The sequence below is a fragment of the Bubalus bubalis genome, chromosome 11 (assembly GCF_019923935.1).
Source record: "Bubalus bubalis isolate 160015118507 breed Murrah chromosome 11, NDDB_SH_1, whole genome shotgun sequence".
Lineage (NCBI taxonomy): Eukaryota > Metazoa > Chordata > Mammalia > Artiodactyla > Bovidae > Bubalus > Bubalus bubalis.
Genome location: NC_059167.1, coordinates 17991431 through 18009116, shown reverse-complemented (window position 1 = coordinate 18009116; position 17686 = coordinate 17991431). Strand labels below are relative to the sequence as shown.

Below are 17686 nucleotides of genomic sequence, written 5' to 3'. Positions count from 1 at the left end.
TTTAACTGAAACAGTATTTGAGGACATACTGCTGAATATTTAAAATGTCATGCTTAGGGATTTGACTGTTAATTCTGAGGCACTGAACTTTGGGCAAGGGAAGTGACATAAACTTCTCTGTGTTTTGGAAAGAAACTAGAGTGGCTGCATAAAAGATGGATTGGAAAGGGGAATTTTAAGGGCAAGGTGGCCAGTTAGAAGCTTGTTTTCATGTTGGAGTTGAAAGATAATGAAAAACCTAAACAGTGCATTATGGTAGGAATAAATTTGGAGGAATCAGAACCACTGGGATTATTTAGATATGGAGGATGAGAGAGATTGTTCAAGACCTAGAGTTTGTAGCTAAGTGGGAGAAAAATTGGGCAATAACTGAAATGGATAATACGGGAAGAAGAACAGGTTTGGTGGGGAAGATGACAATCTGGATTTTGAACATGGTTAAAATTGAGATAAACATCCACTTGGGGATACCTAGCAAGCAGTTAGAAATAGTTTGGAGTTCAGAGAGAGGTTAGTAATAGAAACAAAAATTTTGGTATCATTTATCCTTTGTGGTGTCATTCATTCAATATGCAAATATTTATTTAGTGCCTACTAGCTGGTTACAGAGAAGCTTGCATAAAAGCCCTTAAAGCTCATAGTAAAGACAATCTCAGAGCTTCATAGTATCAGTATCATAGTATCAGAGACCTAAATTCCTTATGAATTGCATACAGTACTCTGCCAGGCACCAGGTGATGGGTTCTGGGTGCTAGGCGATAAAGTAGTGAACAAGACAGACTAGTTCTTGTCCTTGTTTATGGAGCTTACAATTTGTAAACAAGCTTGCCATTTTTTATGACAGCCAGACAAAAAGTGAATACTATATAAAAACAAAAGAATTTGAAATTGTGATGGGTGCTGTAATGGAGACAGTAGGGATGGATAGAAAGTAAACTGGGGTTATGGGGAACCTTCCTGGGATAAAGTGATCAGGCATACATAACCTTTTTATGTGAGTTGATGGTTGAACAGAGCCCTGAAGAATAAAAAAACAGCTAACCAATGGAAGAGAAAGCATTCCTAGGTAGAGGAGATGACACATGCAAATCACTAGCGTAGGAAAGAGCTAAATGTGTTCAAGGAACTAAGGGAGAGCCCTTTGGCTGGAGTTTGGTGAGCAAGTAATAGAGAACAACTCTGGAATGTCTTTGGAGAGGCAGGAATGAATCACATATGTCCTTATAGGACTGGATAAGGATTTTGGATTTTTTCTAGATATATTGGGAAGCCACATGAAGAAAATGTGAAAATTCATAGTTTAAGATGATACTGAGTGATGCAAAGAGAACAGAATGAAGGGAGGCAAAGAATAGAAGCAGGGAGACCAGTTAGGAGGCAGTAATGGTACTTTAAGGCAAGAGTTGATGGTGGCCTGGAGTGGAGTAGAGGCAGTAGAAGTAAGTAGGTTAGAGATAGACTCAAGACCAGACTTGTAGCTGGACTGCATACTGGGAGCAAAGGAGAGAAGTTATAAAAGTAACTTCTAAATGGGGTGAATGATGGCCTTCCCTTGAGTGGAGGGTTGTGGTCAGAGGGGCTGGCAGGGGATGATGGGAAACGGTTGGGAGAGAATTCATTTTGAATATGTTAAATTTGAGATATCAAAACATCAGGTAGAGATGTCAAATAAGCAATTATATGTACAAGTTTGTAGCTCAGAGGAAATATCTAGGCTATAGGTTAAAATTTTGGAGACCATGTCATTTAAAGCCATGCGTTCACACTAGGAAGGTAATATAATATAGTAAGAGAAGAGGGCCTGCAAACTCCTGAGGAACATTAGTATTTAGAAGGTGAGTGGAGGAGGAATATAGGTGTTATCAGAGAAAACTGGAGGAGTGGCCAGTGAGGTAGGATTAAAATGAGAAAAAAGCAAAAGAGAGTAAGTAAAGTGTTTGTGGAAGGAGGCAATGCTTCTAAGGGAAAATATCAGTTATGACTCTGGTTGCAAATGACCAATTTACTTGAGGAGAAGAGGAATTTATGACAAGGATGTGGGCAGCTCACAGGATCAAAGGAAATACTGAAGGCCCTGGCTTTGAAAAGGACAGAACCTGAGCAGCCCCAGGGGGAGACTGATAGTTGCAGTACTACAACGAACAGGTTGCTGTAGCAGTTTTTACCTTTTAGTTACTTAACTTGTTTTAGAATTCACATTCTAAGGTAAAGTATCTGATGAACAAATCAGTTGACTGCCCAACAGTTGGTTAGGATAGGAAGGAACATCTTACTCTACAGTCCCACCAAGAATGTATCCAGTGAGGGAGGGGTGGATCCCCAAACAGTGTGGATCCTGTCACCTAAACAGGGGGAATGAATGTGGAACAATTAAAAATAATAGTTGTCCTTTGCAAAGTTTAAGTAAGATGAAAACAGCAAAGTATCCATTATTTGGCAGCATGAAGATCATTGGCTTTAAATTTGTCCCTGAAGGATTGCAGAGAAATGGGGAGGTGACGAATAAAAATCAGGGCCGTAGGAATGGGGCACCCCAGAACATCCCAGGAAGAGAAGAAGGAAGGCCCAGGATGAACGTTACAGTTTCTGAAAGTCATTCTGGCCTCACAGTTCTGTGTTCCTGATGTCTTTGATCAGTCCTCATTACCATTTTATCATTAAAATTTAATTAACTCTCATGCTATATCTTATACTAGATACGATATTAAAAAGTTACTTGATTTTTCTGTTTCTTTCTCTACCATTTTATACCAAAACTTAAACTGCTCTTTTATAAATGTAAAATTTTGGTCTTTGTAATTCATTAGCATTAGTATAATTTTGTTTTTGTTCTTTAAGTATTACTGAGTATTGTTCCCTTCTGTATCTGTGGTCAGCCACAGGTGGAAGTGGACGGAGCTGAGAAGCAGATTGGCACATGGGGAGAGAGATTAGTCCTCTCTGTTGAACTTTTGTGCTTTATTTTAACCTTTGTGAGGAGTGACCAGTTGAGGGAGCACAGTGTTTTGCAGTTTCTTCTCTTTTTTCTCATCCTGTCTCCCTCTTCCCCTTCTTTACCAAACTGAGTTAAGGTCAAGGCATTTTCTGCCTCCCTCAGGAGGATAAGAACAACGCTGGTATTCTGGGCTTTGTATTCTAGAGTGGAATCACATTGCTTTTTGGAGGCTGACACAATGATGTTCTGTTTCTTTCATGATGCAGAGTATTAAAAGCCCCTGGTCATCTTTCCATTTGGAGTACATGCCCTTCCTTATGGCAGTCAGGACTGAGGCAGGAGACCTGTATCAACTCTGTTCCCTTATTGCTTGATTAGTTTACTTTGGTCTGGTTTTCCCTCCGAATATTTCTCCATGTAGCCTGCATTGGTTTTAGACCATATCTACTCTGGGAAATGGTGTTACCACTAATTCCTGTATAGCAAATGAGAGTTCTTTACTGAGGTGAGGGACCAAAAACTGGTTAATTATAAAGACATTTTGTCTTTCTTTGCTGATTGGTGCCTAGTGTGTAGTATTTTCCTTTGCAGACGTTTAGGGAACTTTGAAACCACTAGACCATTCAGGTATGACCTAAATCAAATCCCTTATGATTATACAGTGGAAGTGAGAAATAGATTTAAGGGACTAGATCTGATAGAGTGCCTGATGAACTATGGACAGAGGTTCATGACATTGTACAGGAGACAGGGATCAAGACCATCCCCATGGAAAAGAAGTGCAAAAAAGCAAAATGGCTGTCTGAGGAGGCCTTAAAAATAGCTGTGAAAAGAAGAGAAGCGAAAAGCAAAGGAGAAAAGGAAAGATATACCCATTTGAATGCAGAGTTCCAAAGAATAGCAAGAAGAGATAAGAAAGCCTTCCTCAGCAATCAATGCAAAGAAATAGAGGCAAACAATAGAATAGGAAAGACTAGAGATCTCTTCAAGAAAATTAGGGATACCAAGGGAACATTTCATGCAAAGATGGGCTCGGTAAAGGACAGAAATGGTATGGACCTAACAGCAGCAGAAGATATTAAGAAGAGGCGGCAAGAATACACAGAAGAACTGTACAAAAAAGATCTTCACCACCCAGATAATCATGATGGTGTGATCACTGACCTAGAGCCAGACATCCTGGAATGTGAAGTCAAGTGGGCCTTAGGAAGCATCACTATGAACAAAGCTAGTGGAGGTGATGGAATTCCAGTTGAGCTATTTCAAATCCTAAAAGATGATGCTGTGAAAGTGCTGCACTCAATATGCCAGCAAATTTTGAAGACTCAGCAGTGGCCACAGGACTGGAAAAGATCAGTTTTCATTCCAATCCCAAAGAAAGGCAATGCCAAAGAATGCTCAAACTACCGCACAATTGCACTCATCTCACCCGCTAGTAAAGTAATGCTCAAAATTCTCCACGCCAGGCTTCAGCAATATGTGAACCATGAACTTCCTGATGTTCAAGCTGGTTTTAGAAAAGGCAGAGGAACCAGAGATCAAATTGCCAACATCCGCTGGATCATCGAACAAGCAAGAGAATTCCAGAAAAGCACCTATTTCTGCTTTATTGACTATGCCAAAGCCTTTGACTGTGTGGATCACAACAAACTGTGGAAAATTCTGAAAGAGATGGGAATACCAGACCACCTGAACTGCCTCTTGAGAAACCTGTATGCAGGTCAGGAAGCAACAGTTAGAACTGGACATGGAACAACAGACTGGTTCCAAATCGGAAAAGGAGTACATCAAGGCTGTATATTGTCACCCTGTTTATTTAACTTCTGTGCAGAGTACATCATGAGAAACACTGGGCTGGAAGAAGCACAAGCTGGAATCAAGATTGCTGGGAGAAATATCAGTAACCTCAGATATGCAGATGACACCACCCTTATGGCAGAAAGTAAAGAGGAACTAAAAAGCCTCTTGATGAAAGTGAAAGAGGAGAGTGAAAAAGTTGGCTTAAAGCTCAACATTCAGAAAACAAAGATCATGGCATCTGGTCCCATCACTTCATGGCAAATAGATGGGGAAACAGTGGAAACAGTGTCAGACTTTATTTTTGGGGGCTCCAAAATCACTGCAGATGGTGACTGCAGCCATGAAATTAAAAGACGCTTACTCCTTGGAAGGAAAGTTATGACCAACCTAGATAGCATATTGAAAAGCAGAGACATTACTTTGCCAACAAAGGTCCGTCTAGTCAAGGCTATGGTTTTTCCAGTGGTCAAGTATGGATGTGAGAGTTGGACTGTGAAGAAAGCTGAGCATTGAAGAATTGATGCTTTTGAACTGTGGTGTTGGGGAAGACTCTTGAGAGTCCCTTGGACTGCAAGGAGATCCAACCAGTCCATTCTGAAGGAGATCAGCCCTGGGATTTCTTTGGAAGGAATGATGCTAAAGCTGAACTCCAGTACATTGGCCACCTCATGCGAAGAGTTGACTCATTGGAAAAGACTCTGATGCTGGGAGTGATTGGGAGCAGGAGGAGAAGGGGACGACAGAGGATGAGATGGCTGGATGGCATCACTGACTCGATGGACGTGAGTTTGGGTGGACTCTGGGAGTTGGTGGTGGACAGGGAGGCCTGCCGTGCTGCAGTCCATGGGGTCTCAAAGAGTCGGACACAACTGAGTGACTGAACTGAACTGAACTGAAAGGATTTGATAGATTTGCTTGTTTCCTAAGCATTTATGCAAAACTTTGCTTCTGAATAATTTTATCATTATTTCTGTTAACTGATACGTAAGTAAGCTTAGGGTATATCTATTTCATTTCGGTATTTCAGATGAGTTTCCTAGGGCCAAGAAGATGAGTAGCTTGCCCAGGTCTCAACCAGAGAAACAGAGGCAGAATTTATGTTCCTGCTTTAGACACCTTGGATTTTTTTTTAAAACGCCTCAACTTTTTTATTAAATTTAGCTTCTTAGTATTAATGCATAATTTGCTGGATGATGTTGAGTGTACTGTAGAAAAAGAATACAGTTTATCAAACTTCCGTTCCTAGGATTTGTTTATTTGGCTAAAAGCAGAGGGAAAGTTGTTCTCCTTAGGGTCCTGATCATAGAGATTGCTGTTGTCCTTAATCTACTTTGCTGTTGTTAGGAGTTCTCTCATTACTTATTCCCAGAACATTTCAGAGCTTCTTATGTTTTTTGCTTTGGTTTGTGCAAAGGTTTGTGTTGCCTGCATTCTTTTTAACTCTTAGGCTGACTATGGGATAATATATTCAATAATAGCAGTGGCAGAATCAATGGGTTTCTAAAAATACAATATGTGCCAGGCCAAGATTATTTTCTTTAAGCAGTATGATTTGATGGCCATAGGGAACCATAGAGGCAGTAAAATTTAGCTGTTACCCAGGATAGAGGGCAAAAGGGTCTGAAAAGTACTATTAGACCAATCCTTGGGTTTCTGAGATCAGTTTGTTTTGTTATAAACTCTTTATCCAGAGCCAAGATTCTTTATGTATGATTTTTGGAAAATATGATTTGATGTGCCTGGCCTTTGTTGCTGACAATTAAGTACCATTATCTCTTTTATTATTTATGATACTAAATTAGTAATTTTTCTGTTCAAAAGGAAATAAGGATACAGATTTTATCAGTCCACCAGGTAAAGGTAGAAAATAAGAATGAACAAATGATTGTCCACATTAAAGGATGTTGAGTGATCCTTTAATCACAGGATACTACTTGGTGTTGCATCTCTTATCTTAATTAACAGCATAAGAAATCCTGAGAAGAAATTTCCTCTGAGACCCATAATTATTTTTTTTTTAATTTTATTTTATTTTTAAACTTTACATAATTGTATTAGTTTTGCCAAATATCAAAATGAATCTGCCACAGGTATACATGTGTTCCCCATCCTGAGAATAGCTTTCCTTTGAGTAGAGCTATGCCTTTCACTCTGCATGCATGCTAAGTCACTTCTGTTGTGTCTGACTGTTTGCAACCCTATGGATTGTAGCCCACCAGGCTCCTCTGTCCTTGGGATTCCCCAGGCAAGAATACTGGAGGGAGTTGCCTTTATTGCATTTGAAGGAAAAACACTGGACACTCCCCCCACCTCACACTTGTAAATTATTTTCATTGTAATTACTCTAAATGTATTCAAACAAAAAGCTAAGTAATCCTTATCCCTCCTATATTGAACCTGATGACCCTTAACTATAAAATCAAAACAAATTTACAAATAATTCAGTAATAGCAATGGTAAGGTCAGTGGAATTTTTAAAAATATATATGCTGAATCAAGATTGTTTTCTTAAGCAATCTCATGTGTCTTGATGGCCATGTATTAAGTAGGTAGGAACCAGGTATTTAGTACAATTTTGGTTATCAGTGTTATGTCCATTGTTACAACGGATTTATATTTTTATTTGTAAGTTGTTTAGTCTCTAAGCCATGTCCAACTTTTGTGATCCCGTGGACTGTAGCCCGTCAGGCTCCTCTGTCCATGGGATTTCCCAAGCAAGAATACTGGAGTGGGTTGCCATTTCTTTCTCCAGGGGATCCTCCCCACCCAGGGATTGAAACTGCATCTCCTGCATTGGCAGGTGGATTCTTTGCCTCTGAACCACCAGGGAAGCCCTTATGAGTAAGTATATAGATGTTAACCACACTAAACCTAAGAAAATCCAAATTAAATTAAAGTTCATATTATGTAGTAGAGATGTTGTTTTACTGAAATGAGCATATTGAGCATAATACCTGATGCTGGGAAAGATTGAAGACAGGAGGAGAAGGGGACAACAGAGGATGAGATGGTTGGATGGCATCACCGACTTGATGGACATGAGTTTGAGTAAGGTCCGGGAGTTGGTGATGGGCAGGGAAGTCTGGTGTACTGCAGTCCATGGGGTTGCAAAGAATTGGATGTGACTGAGTGACTAAACTAAATATTGAGCTGAATAGTGGAAAGGTTTAGCTTTGGATTCACTAATATACATAATCCGTGTATATATTTTAGCTTTAATAATAGCAATGTAGGGAATATCATACAAGGTAGTATTTATAATGTGAAGGCATTGTGAAGCAGTTTATGATAATCAGATCTCATATTCATTCTAAAACTGGCCAGAAGTCCTTGAACACCAATTTCAGTGAGGTATTATTTGGTAACTTAGTAGAGTTAGAGTTGCCTTATTCAGAAGAAAATAATACAGAATGGAAGAAAGTTTATGCAAATCTTTTATCTGGTAAGAGACTTGTATCTGGAATATGTAAAAAATTCTTACAACTCAATAATAAAAAGACAATTAAATTTAAAAATGGGCCAATGATCTGAATAAGCATTTCTCCAAAAATGATGTACAAATGGCATATAAGTATATGAAAAGATGCTCAACATTATTAGCCATCAGGTTATGCAACTCAAAACTGCACTGAATTACCACTTCATACCTACTAGGATGACTGTCTTTAAAAAGATGTAATTTTAAAAAGTGAGGATAGGGAGAAATTGGACCCCTCATGCACTACTGGTGGGATTGTAAAGTGGTGCGGCCACTTTGGAAGATAGCCTGGTAATTCCTCAAGAGGGTAAAACACAGTTACTGTATCATCTTATCAGTTCTATTCTCAAATGTATACCCAAAAGAATAAAAACATGTTCACACAAAAATTTTCCATATGAATCTCATAGCAACATTATTCATGATAGCCAGAGTGGAAAACAACCCAAATGACCATCAACTGAAAAATGGATAAATAAAACATATAATATATCCATGCAGTAGAATAATGTAACAAGAAGTTAAGTACTGATACATTCTGTGACACAGGTTAACATTGGAAACATTATGCTAAGTGAAAGCAACCAAGCACAAAAGATTACATGTATGATTCCATTTATATGAAATATTCAGAATAGGCAAATCCATAGAGATAAAAAATAGATTAGTAGTTGCCTAGGCTTGGTCAGGGAAAGTTTTGGGAGGAAATGGGGAGGGATTACTAATGGGTTTCTTTTGGGGGGTGATGAAATTGTTGTAAAATTGATCATGGTTATGGTCACATAACTGAATATACTAAAAAAATTAGTTGTACTCTTGGAGTGAATTGTATGATATGTGAATTACATCTCAGTGAAGCTGTTACGTAAAAAAACATTTGAATTGTTTTTGAAATCTCTTAAATGGGTAATTTGAATTGGGACTAGAAATAGCTCAATGTACATAGCAGGTTTGCTGTGTTAGATGAGATCCACCCAGTACACTTGATAAGGTACTGAGTGCTCCAGCACAGATTCTTTTGAGGTCATCTGCCTGTTGTATTGCAACCTACTTGTCTTTCTTTTATTTATACAGCAAACATACAGACCACAAACTGGGCACCAAATTGTATGGTAGAACTCAGTTGTTCAGTCGCTCAATTGTGTCCAACTCTTTGCAACCCCATGGACTACAGCACGCCAGGCTTCCCTGTCCATCGCCAACTCTTGGAGTTTACTCAAACTCATGTCCATTGAGTCAGTGATGCCATCCATCCATCTCGTCCTGTCGCCCCTTCTCCTGCCCTCAATCTTTTCCAATATCAGGGTCTTTTCTAGTGAGTTGGCTTTTCGCATCAGGTGGCCAAAGTATTGGAGCTTCAGCTTCAGTATCAGTCTTTCCAGTGAATATTCAGAGTTGATTTCCTTTAGGATTGACTGGTTTGATCTTGCTGTTCAAGGGACTCTCAAGTCTTTTCCAGCACCACAGTTCAAAAGCATCATTTCTTCTGCACTCAGCCTTTTTTATTGTCCAGCGCTCACATTCATACATGACTACTGGAAAAACACAGAACTCAGTTATAATATGGATACTGATTTGTTCCAGAAAATGCATGGGTGTTAATTTTTAAAAAATTATCATTGAAATGAAAACACTAAAATGAAATGTCACAGATAACCATGAACCCTTGAGAAATGGTGATCTAGAGGTGGCTCTTAAACTATAAGAGAGGTGGCAGCTCCCTTCTCTACATTATTATAACAGATTTGTAAAATTGTCTAAAATCTAGTATATCTGATTTTTTCCCCTTGTTTGGTACACATATTCATATGCTTAATTTAAAAATTTTTTTCATTAGTAAGGATATCAGAAATGGAGCCAGTACCATTAGTTTCTAAGAAAACTAACAAATAAAAAGGGCAGTAAATAGTTGTCTAGTTTCTTAGAGATTTTATAATCCTGGAATCTTAAAGTTGGAAGAACCCTAAGGATAACCTAAACAAACATTTGATAATTTCTTGGCTTCTTGAAATGAGCTGAAATGGGGGAAAAGGAATTCTTAAATCCTGAAGATTCAAGACCAGACCTAGAGGGATTTAATTACTATTTTCGCTAACTTGCTCTGGGTGGGAGTGCTGGCTCTGCAGCTTAATAATTTGGACAAATAATTGTACTAAACCTTGGTTCCTTCTTCTGTGAAAAGAGAGATTGGTAAACTACATTGAGCAGTTATAGTGTTCAAGTGAGAAAAACATGTAAAGGGAAAAGTCGGATTTACGACACTTAATTTTATGTGGTAAACTTAAAGCAAGCCTTTTCATTTACATTTTACAAGTTTTTTTAATGATGAAAATGAGGATTTCTGGAAGCCAGCAATGGGAGAGGATTGAACCAAGAGGGCAATAAACATTTATTCACGTACTTCTAAATGCCTTTTTTTTGTAGAGTAAGTCTTTCTTGTTCTGACTTTCCATTCTACCTTGGTATGTATTGAAAACTCCCAACCTTGATATATTTTATCCTGTATGCTTACTTTGTATATAATAGTGCTCCCCAATTTTAGCAAAAATTGTACAAAATAAAGCAGACTTAATTACCAAAATCCTGAAAGAAAAGTTGTAAGAAAGTAAGAATTTAGAGGATGGGAGGTAAGATGGCACGATAGAAGGACCTTGAGTTCACCCTGTCTCATGAACACACCAAAATCACAACTCACTGCTGAACAATCATCAGTGAAAAAGACTGGAACCTGCCAAAAAGATACTTTACATCCAAAGACAAGGAAGAAGCCACAAGACGATAGGAGAGGCACACTCTTGATATAATCAAATCCCGTACTCCCCAGGACGGCAGCCCACAAACTGGAGAATAATTACATTGCAGAAGTTCTCCCACAGGAGTAAGAGTTCTGAGCTCCAAGTTAGGCTACCCATCCTGGGGATCTGGCATCTGAAGGGGGAGCACCTGGAGCATTTGGCTTTTCATTTCTGGAGCTCCACAGGACTGAGGGAAACAGAGACTCCACTCTTGGAGGGTGCATATAAGGTCTCACATGCACCAGAACCTAGGGCAGAAGCAGTGACTTCTTAGGAACCTGGACCAGACCTACCTGTTGGTCTTGGAGGGTCTCTTTGGGAAGCGGGCAGTGACTGTGGCTGACCCTGAGGACGTCAACACTGTTGGCAGAGATATTGGGGCGTATTCATCTGTGTGAACTCTTGCTGGCAGCTGACATCTTGCTTGAGTCATTACCACTAAGACCTGGCCCCACCCAACAGCCTATAGTCCTGGGATGCCTCAGGCCAAGCAACAGGGCAGGAACACAGCCCCACTATTAGCGGATAGGCTGCCTAAAGACTTCCTGATCCCACAGCCACCTTGCCCCTTGACTCAGCCCTGCCCACCAGGTAGACACCAGAAGCAAGAAAACTACAACCCCGCAGTCTGTGGAACTGAGTTCCGCACATAGTTATCAGAACCTGCTCTGGGACCCTTGGGTGACAAGAGGAGAGTGTACTGCTGGGACACAGAGGACATCCCTTGCAGAGGGCCACTTCTCCAAGGCTGAGAAACATAACTAACCTACCACATACACAAAAATTCAAACAGAAATTTAGACAAAATGAGGTGGCAAAAATTATGTTCCAGACAGAGGAACAAGATGAAACCCCCAAGCATCAACTAAGTGAAGTGGAGAAAGGAAGCAGTCTACCTAAGAAAGTGTAGAGTGATGACTGTAAAGGTAATGCAAGACCTCAGGGAAAGATGGATGCACAGAGTGAGAAGTCACAAGAAGTTTTTAACAGAGTTAGAAAATATGAAGACCAGCCAGACAGAGTTGTAGAAGACAATAACTGAAATGAAAAATACACTAGAAGGAGATCTGTAGCAGAATAAATGAGGCGGGATAGATCAGGGAGCTGGAAGAAAGAGTGGTGGAAATCACTGCTGCAGAACAGAAAAAAAGAATGAAAAAAAAATGAGGTTAGTTTTAAGAGACCTTTGGGACAACATCTGACACACTAACATTCCCATTACAGGGGTCCCAGAAGGAAAAGAGAGAAAGGGCCTGAGAAAATATCTGAAGAGATAATAGCTGAAAACTTCCTAACAGGGGAAAGGAAGCAGTCACCCAAGTCCAGGAAGTGCAAAGAGTCTCATACAGGATTAACCTAAGGAGGAAGATGCCAAGACACATAGTAATCAAAATGACAAAAAGTAAAGATAAACAAAATATTAAAAGCAACAAGGGCTAAGCAACAAATAACATACAAAGGAACTCCCACAATGTTATCAGCTGATTTTTCAGTAGAAACTCTGCTGGCCAGAAGGGAGTGAATAAAAGGAAGAAATTGCAAACAAGAATCCTCTACCCAGCAAGGTTCTTGTTCAGATTTGATGGAGAAATCAAACTTTATAGGCGAGCAAAAGCTAAAGTGATTCATCACCACCAAACCAGTTTACACCAAACGCTAAAGAAACTTCTCTAGGTGGAAAAGAAAGGGCCACAACTAGAAAAAAGAAAATTACGAAATACACAAGCTTACTGGTAAAGGCAAGCATCCAGTAATGGTAGGAAATCATCCACACACAAACTAGGTAGGGAAGTTAAAAAAGTAATGAAATCATCTGTATCTACAATAAGCAGTTATGGGACACACAAAACAATTAGATGTAAAATATGATATCAAAACCAGTAATTGTGAGAGGAGGAGAGTAAAAATGCAGGATATCTAAAATGCATTTGGAATTAAGATATCAACAACTTAAAGCAATCGTGTGTGTGTGTGTGTGTGTGTGTGTGTGTGTGTGTAGAGAGAGAGACAGAGAGAGAGAGAGACTACTATACCAGAACCTCATGGTAGGGACTTTGTTGGTGGTCAGGTGGTTGAGGATGCAGGTTTGATCACTGGTCCAAGAACTACGATCCCACAAGCCATGACACAGCTAAGCCACGTGCTACAACTAGCGAAGGCTGTGTGCTGCAGCGAAGAGGTTGCACACTGCAGCAAAGACCCAGCACAGCCAAAAAGCAAAATGAAACAAAAACAAAACAAAAACAAACCTCATGGTAATCACACACCAGAAATCCATAATAGCTAAATACACACAAAAAACGAAAAAGAAATCCAAACACAACACTGAAGATAGTCATGAAGAAAGTAAGAATTTAAGTGGGGGAAACAGCTTCATGAGGGTCCCAAGAGTTCTGTTTTTTTGGGAAAGGCTGTTCAAATTTTGACCGTATAACTTATCTTTTATACAAAATTGAGAAATTAAGAAAAATGTTACACCAGGCTACCACACCCATCCAGTACAGCGACTGTCACGGCTATGTGAATTTCCTTACTTTTTCCTGTGTACTTTTTCCTGTGCATGTCGTAACTGGTTTTAATGACAGCGAATGTATTGTTTTGTATTTTGTTTTTGTAATTTAATGTCATTAACATTTTTTGTTGTTGCTTTGTTTTCATAACTATTTTTAAGTGACAGTGTCATACCGTAGTCAGCCATTACTTAAATGAATATATATATGTATTTATATGTTGCTTATAGTGTTATTTAATATCACAAATGATAAGGTGAAATTCCTTGGGCATATAGCTTTTTCCATATTTAAAACCTTTGCTTATTTTTTATTTTAAAATTTATTTTATTGAAGTATAGTTGATTTACAGTGTTGTGTTTCTGCTGTACAGCGTAATGACTCGTGTGTATATATGTATATGTACACATGTGTTCATATTCTTTTCCATTGTGGTTTATTATGGGATATTGAATATAGTTTTGTGCTATACAGTAGGACCTTGTTCTTTATCCATTCTATATATAATCGTTTGCATCTGCTAATCCCAATCCATTTCTCCCCTACCTACTTCCCCCTTGGCAACCACAAGTCTGTTCTCTGTGTTCTTAGAATAGATTCTTAGTAGAAATTCTACATCGAAGTATGACTTTTTATGGGTTTTGATACATGTTGGGCTTGTTCTATTTTAATACAAGTGTTTGGGGCTGAATTCTTTACTTGCTGTTGTGATTTGGGAATATACAAAGAAGTGGCTTTGTTTTTTTAACTACATTTTCCTGCTGCTCTGAAGTCTCTCTCTCGTTTTTCCTTTTTTAGACGACATTGATTACCCAGCCAGCACAGCATCTTACAGGAAAAGCATAGCACTTCCTAGAGGAATATGAGCACAACAAGAAGGTGTCATTGACTCTGAATTAAAATTTTAACCTGTCCCCTGAACAGCTACAGAATTTGGAAGCTGAATCAATGTTATCAGATGAGTTAGAATCCAAACCAGAGGTGAGCCCAGACAACTGGTTTCTTTTTCTTTTGGTGGGCTGTGTTAGAGAGTTTATTCTTAGTTCAAGAGTCAGCAAACTTTTTCTGTAATGGGCCAGGTAGTAAATATTTTAAGTTTTGTAGGTCATATGGTTTGGTTGTAAATACTAGTTTGTTATTTTTCTATTACTACTTTCTCAAAAATTTAAAACTTCAGTTCTTACCTTTTATGACTTTTTATATTTGTTAGTTTTGGGGCTTCCCTTGTGGTTCAGCTGGTAAAGAATCCGCCTGCAATGCGGAAGACCTGGGTTTGATCCCTGGGTTGGGAAGATCCCCTGGAGAAGGGAAAGGCTACCCACTCCAGTATTCTGGCGTGGAGAATTCCATGGACTGTATAGTCCACGGGGTCGCAAAGAGTTGGACACGGCTGGGAGGCTTTCACTGTCATATTTTTTTTAAATAAGTATAAATTATTATACAATTAGATAATATAATGACAAAATTTATTTTTATATGGCATATATATGTACACATATGTAAATCTTTAGTACCACAAACCATGTTAATTAATTTTGTATATATTAATATAATTATATTGATTATATAATTGCATATATTAATAAGTTTTCTTTTTAAATGTGATTAAGGGATTTAAACATAATTTTTATTCATTTTTCTCATTCTAATTTTAGAATATTTGTGTTGTTTAGTAGAAAGATAGCTAAATTTGGAATCATGTTACCTAAGTATGAAGACTGACACTGCTCCTAACTAGTGGTGTGACCTTGGACTAGTAACTTAGTGTCTTTATCTTGATTTCTTACCTTTGAAATACATGTGATTTTACTGAGTTCAGTGAGGATTAAAAGAGCCAATACACAGAAAAGTGCTTTATAAGGTATATTATAATCATACACATTGTTGCAGTTGAATTTGTAATAGCCACCATTTATAATTATAATTATTTTTATCATTTCTCTGTTTTGTGAAAGGTTATTACTTTCCATATCATTCAATTTTTGTCTAGAACAGAACATTTGGTAAAAATAATATAATATTTTGTAGTTAATCTGGTTTTTCTGTGAATAAGGCAGATAGTAGTGAGCAGTCAAGACTTAATTCAAGACATAGTCTCCTTTTGGTAAATTCAGAAGTTTAGATATATTTCTGAGAACCTGTATTATTTGTTGTCTCCACATCCCCCTCTTCCCCTTCAGCTCCTGGTACAGTTTGTTCAGAATACGTCCATCCCCCTGGGACAGGGGTTAGTAGAATCAGAAGCTAAAGACATAACTTGCTTGTCCCTACTTCCAGTGACTGAAGCCTCAGAATGCAGTCGGCTAATGTTACCAGGTAAAAATTAGTGTCATCAAAGATAAGCTAAACAAGACTTAAAAGAACTTAGCCTGCTCTGTGGTACTGGTGGAATGGGATAACTGCCTTTATAACTGACTGGTAGAAACTGTAAAAGTTAGAGGAGTCATGGTGAAAGGCAACCACGGGAGTCGTGACGCATTGGTAATTTATTTGTTTAATTTTTTGGCTGTGCAGTGCAGCCTGTGGTATCTTAGTTCCCCAACCAGGAGTTGAACCTGGGTCCTCAGCATTGAGAGCACGGTGTTCTAACCACTGGACTGTCAACTCCCTGCACCTATAGTTTAAGTCATAAGAACAGATATGAACACCCATAGAGTGAGAGTGAGAAGAAAAGGAGGCCAAGGCAGAACCGCATGGAACTTAAGGTACCTATTCAAGGTACAGGGTGAGGCAGGAGAGCCTGTGAAGGAGGGAATAAAAAGAGGCTAGAGCAATAGGAGGAATACTGGCATGAAGTGCAGGCATGGAACCCAAGGGAGTGGTCAAGTTGACAAATGCTTCTAAGAGGCTAGTGATACAGGGACCATCCCAATGAGATGGGCTCCCCTCATAGCTCAGTTGCTAAAGAATCTACCTGTAGTGCAGAAGACCCGGGTTCAATTCCTGGGTCTGGAAGATACCCTGGAGAAGGAAATGGCAACCCACTCCAATATTCTTGCCTGGAGAATTACATGGACAGAGGAGCCTGGCAGGCTACAGTCCATGGAGTTGAAAGAGTTGGACTAAACCACCACCAGTGCCATAGATCGGTGAAGTCATTATTGCCCTAGGCAGCACACGTTCCTTGGAGAGGAAATGGAAAGCCAGGCTGTAGCAGGTTGAGATAGCACTGCAAGGATGAGTCTAGTTGAGGAAGAATATTTTCTAAAGGTTGTCTTGCTATGGGAAGGAAAAAGAGAAGGACATAGAGTAGATTAAAGAGTTAAATTTTTTTAAGATTTGAAATATCAGAGGGTGGTTTTGTGTTAAGGGGAAAGAGGCCATTAGAGAAGCTGTGAACAGAAAGAGCGGGTGATTGGTAAGAAGGCTCCAGGAGAGGTAGGAGGAAGTAGTAGAATGCTGAGCATGGGTAGTGAGATTAGCTTTGTATGAGGAGGAGGAGATCCCATCACTTGACTACCAGCAAGGAAAGTATTATTTTTGGATGCAATGAATTCTTTATTTTCTGGAAATTGAAATATTTAAAATTTGGAATATTAATGTTAAATCAGGGAAGTGTCATCTATTGTGACAACTTATTTGTTATAACATCTTTTGATTACTATCCTCTAGTGGTGTTCTTTTCTCTTTGATTTTTGTTGTTTTCCTCTCTGATTTTTGAAATGACTTAAGGGCAGATATATTCAACCAGTGTTGATTTAAAGTGTTTCTATCTAGCTCCTATCTTTCCCACATCTTCCGTCTCTCAACTCCCATTTTTCTACTGGTGTGTTGGTAGTCTTTCCAAATCCTTGTGGATTTTCAATATGTGAAAATTTCCATGTGCTAATAAGTGTTGATCTTCATTAGGATTTTCCCCCTAAATTTTCTCTCCTAATTTTAATTTATTGGATAAATATTTTTTAACAATAATGAAGTGAAAACAGAAAGAAGAGCATCTGTATTCTTTTCTACATTACCTTCTTTTAGTTTTAACTTTGATTTAAAATATTTTAGACAGCCGGATATAGATAATAGTAAAGGAAAACCCAAGTACTCACCTCCCAGCTCATGAAACATATTATTAGAAACACAAACATATCTGTACATACCTCGCTAACCTCATTCCCCTCCCTCCTAAATATGTGTGGATATATAACCTACATATTTTTTTTTATAACCTACATTT

At 38.7% G+C, this 17686-nt stretch overlaps 1 protein-coding gene across 4 annotated transcripts in view; it reads left to right on the top strand.

The window, feature by feature from the left end:
• The window catches only part of ZNF410 (zinc finger protein 410), a 41764-nt gene that overhangs the window by 1740 nt on the left and 22338 nt on the right, over nt 1–17686 (top strand). For all 4 annotated transcript variants that reach the window (XM_006046583.4, XM_006046582.4, XM_006046584.4 and 1 more), the window contains exons 2-3: nt 14317–14499; nt 15699–15834. In XM_006046583.4, the coding sequence (XP_006046645.1) occupies nt 14467–14499; nt 15699–15834 (169 nt within the window). In that variant the 5' untranslated portion in view covers nt 14317–14466. The remainder of the gene's footprint in view (nt 1–14316; nt 14500–15698; nt 15835–17686) is intronic.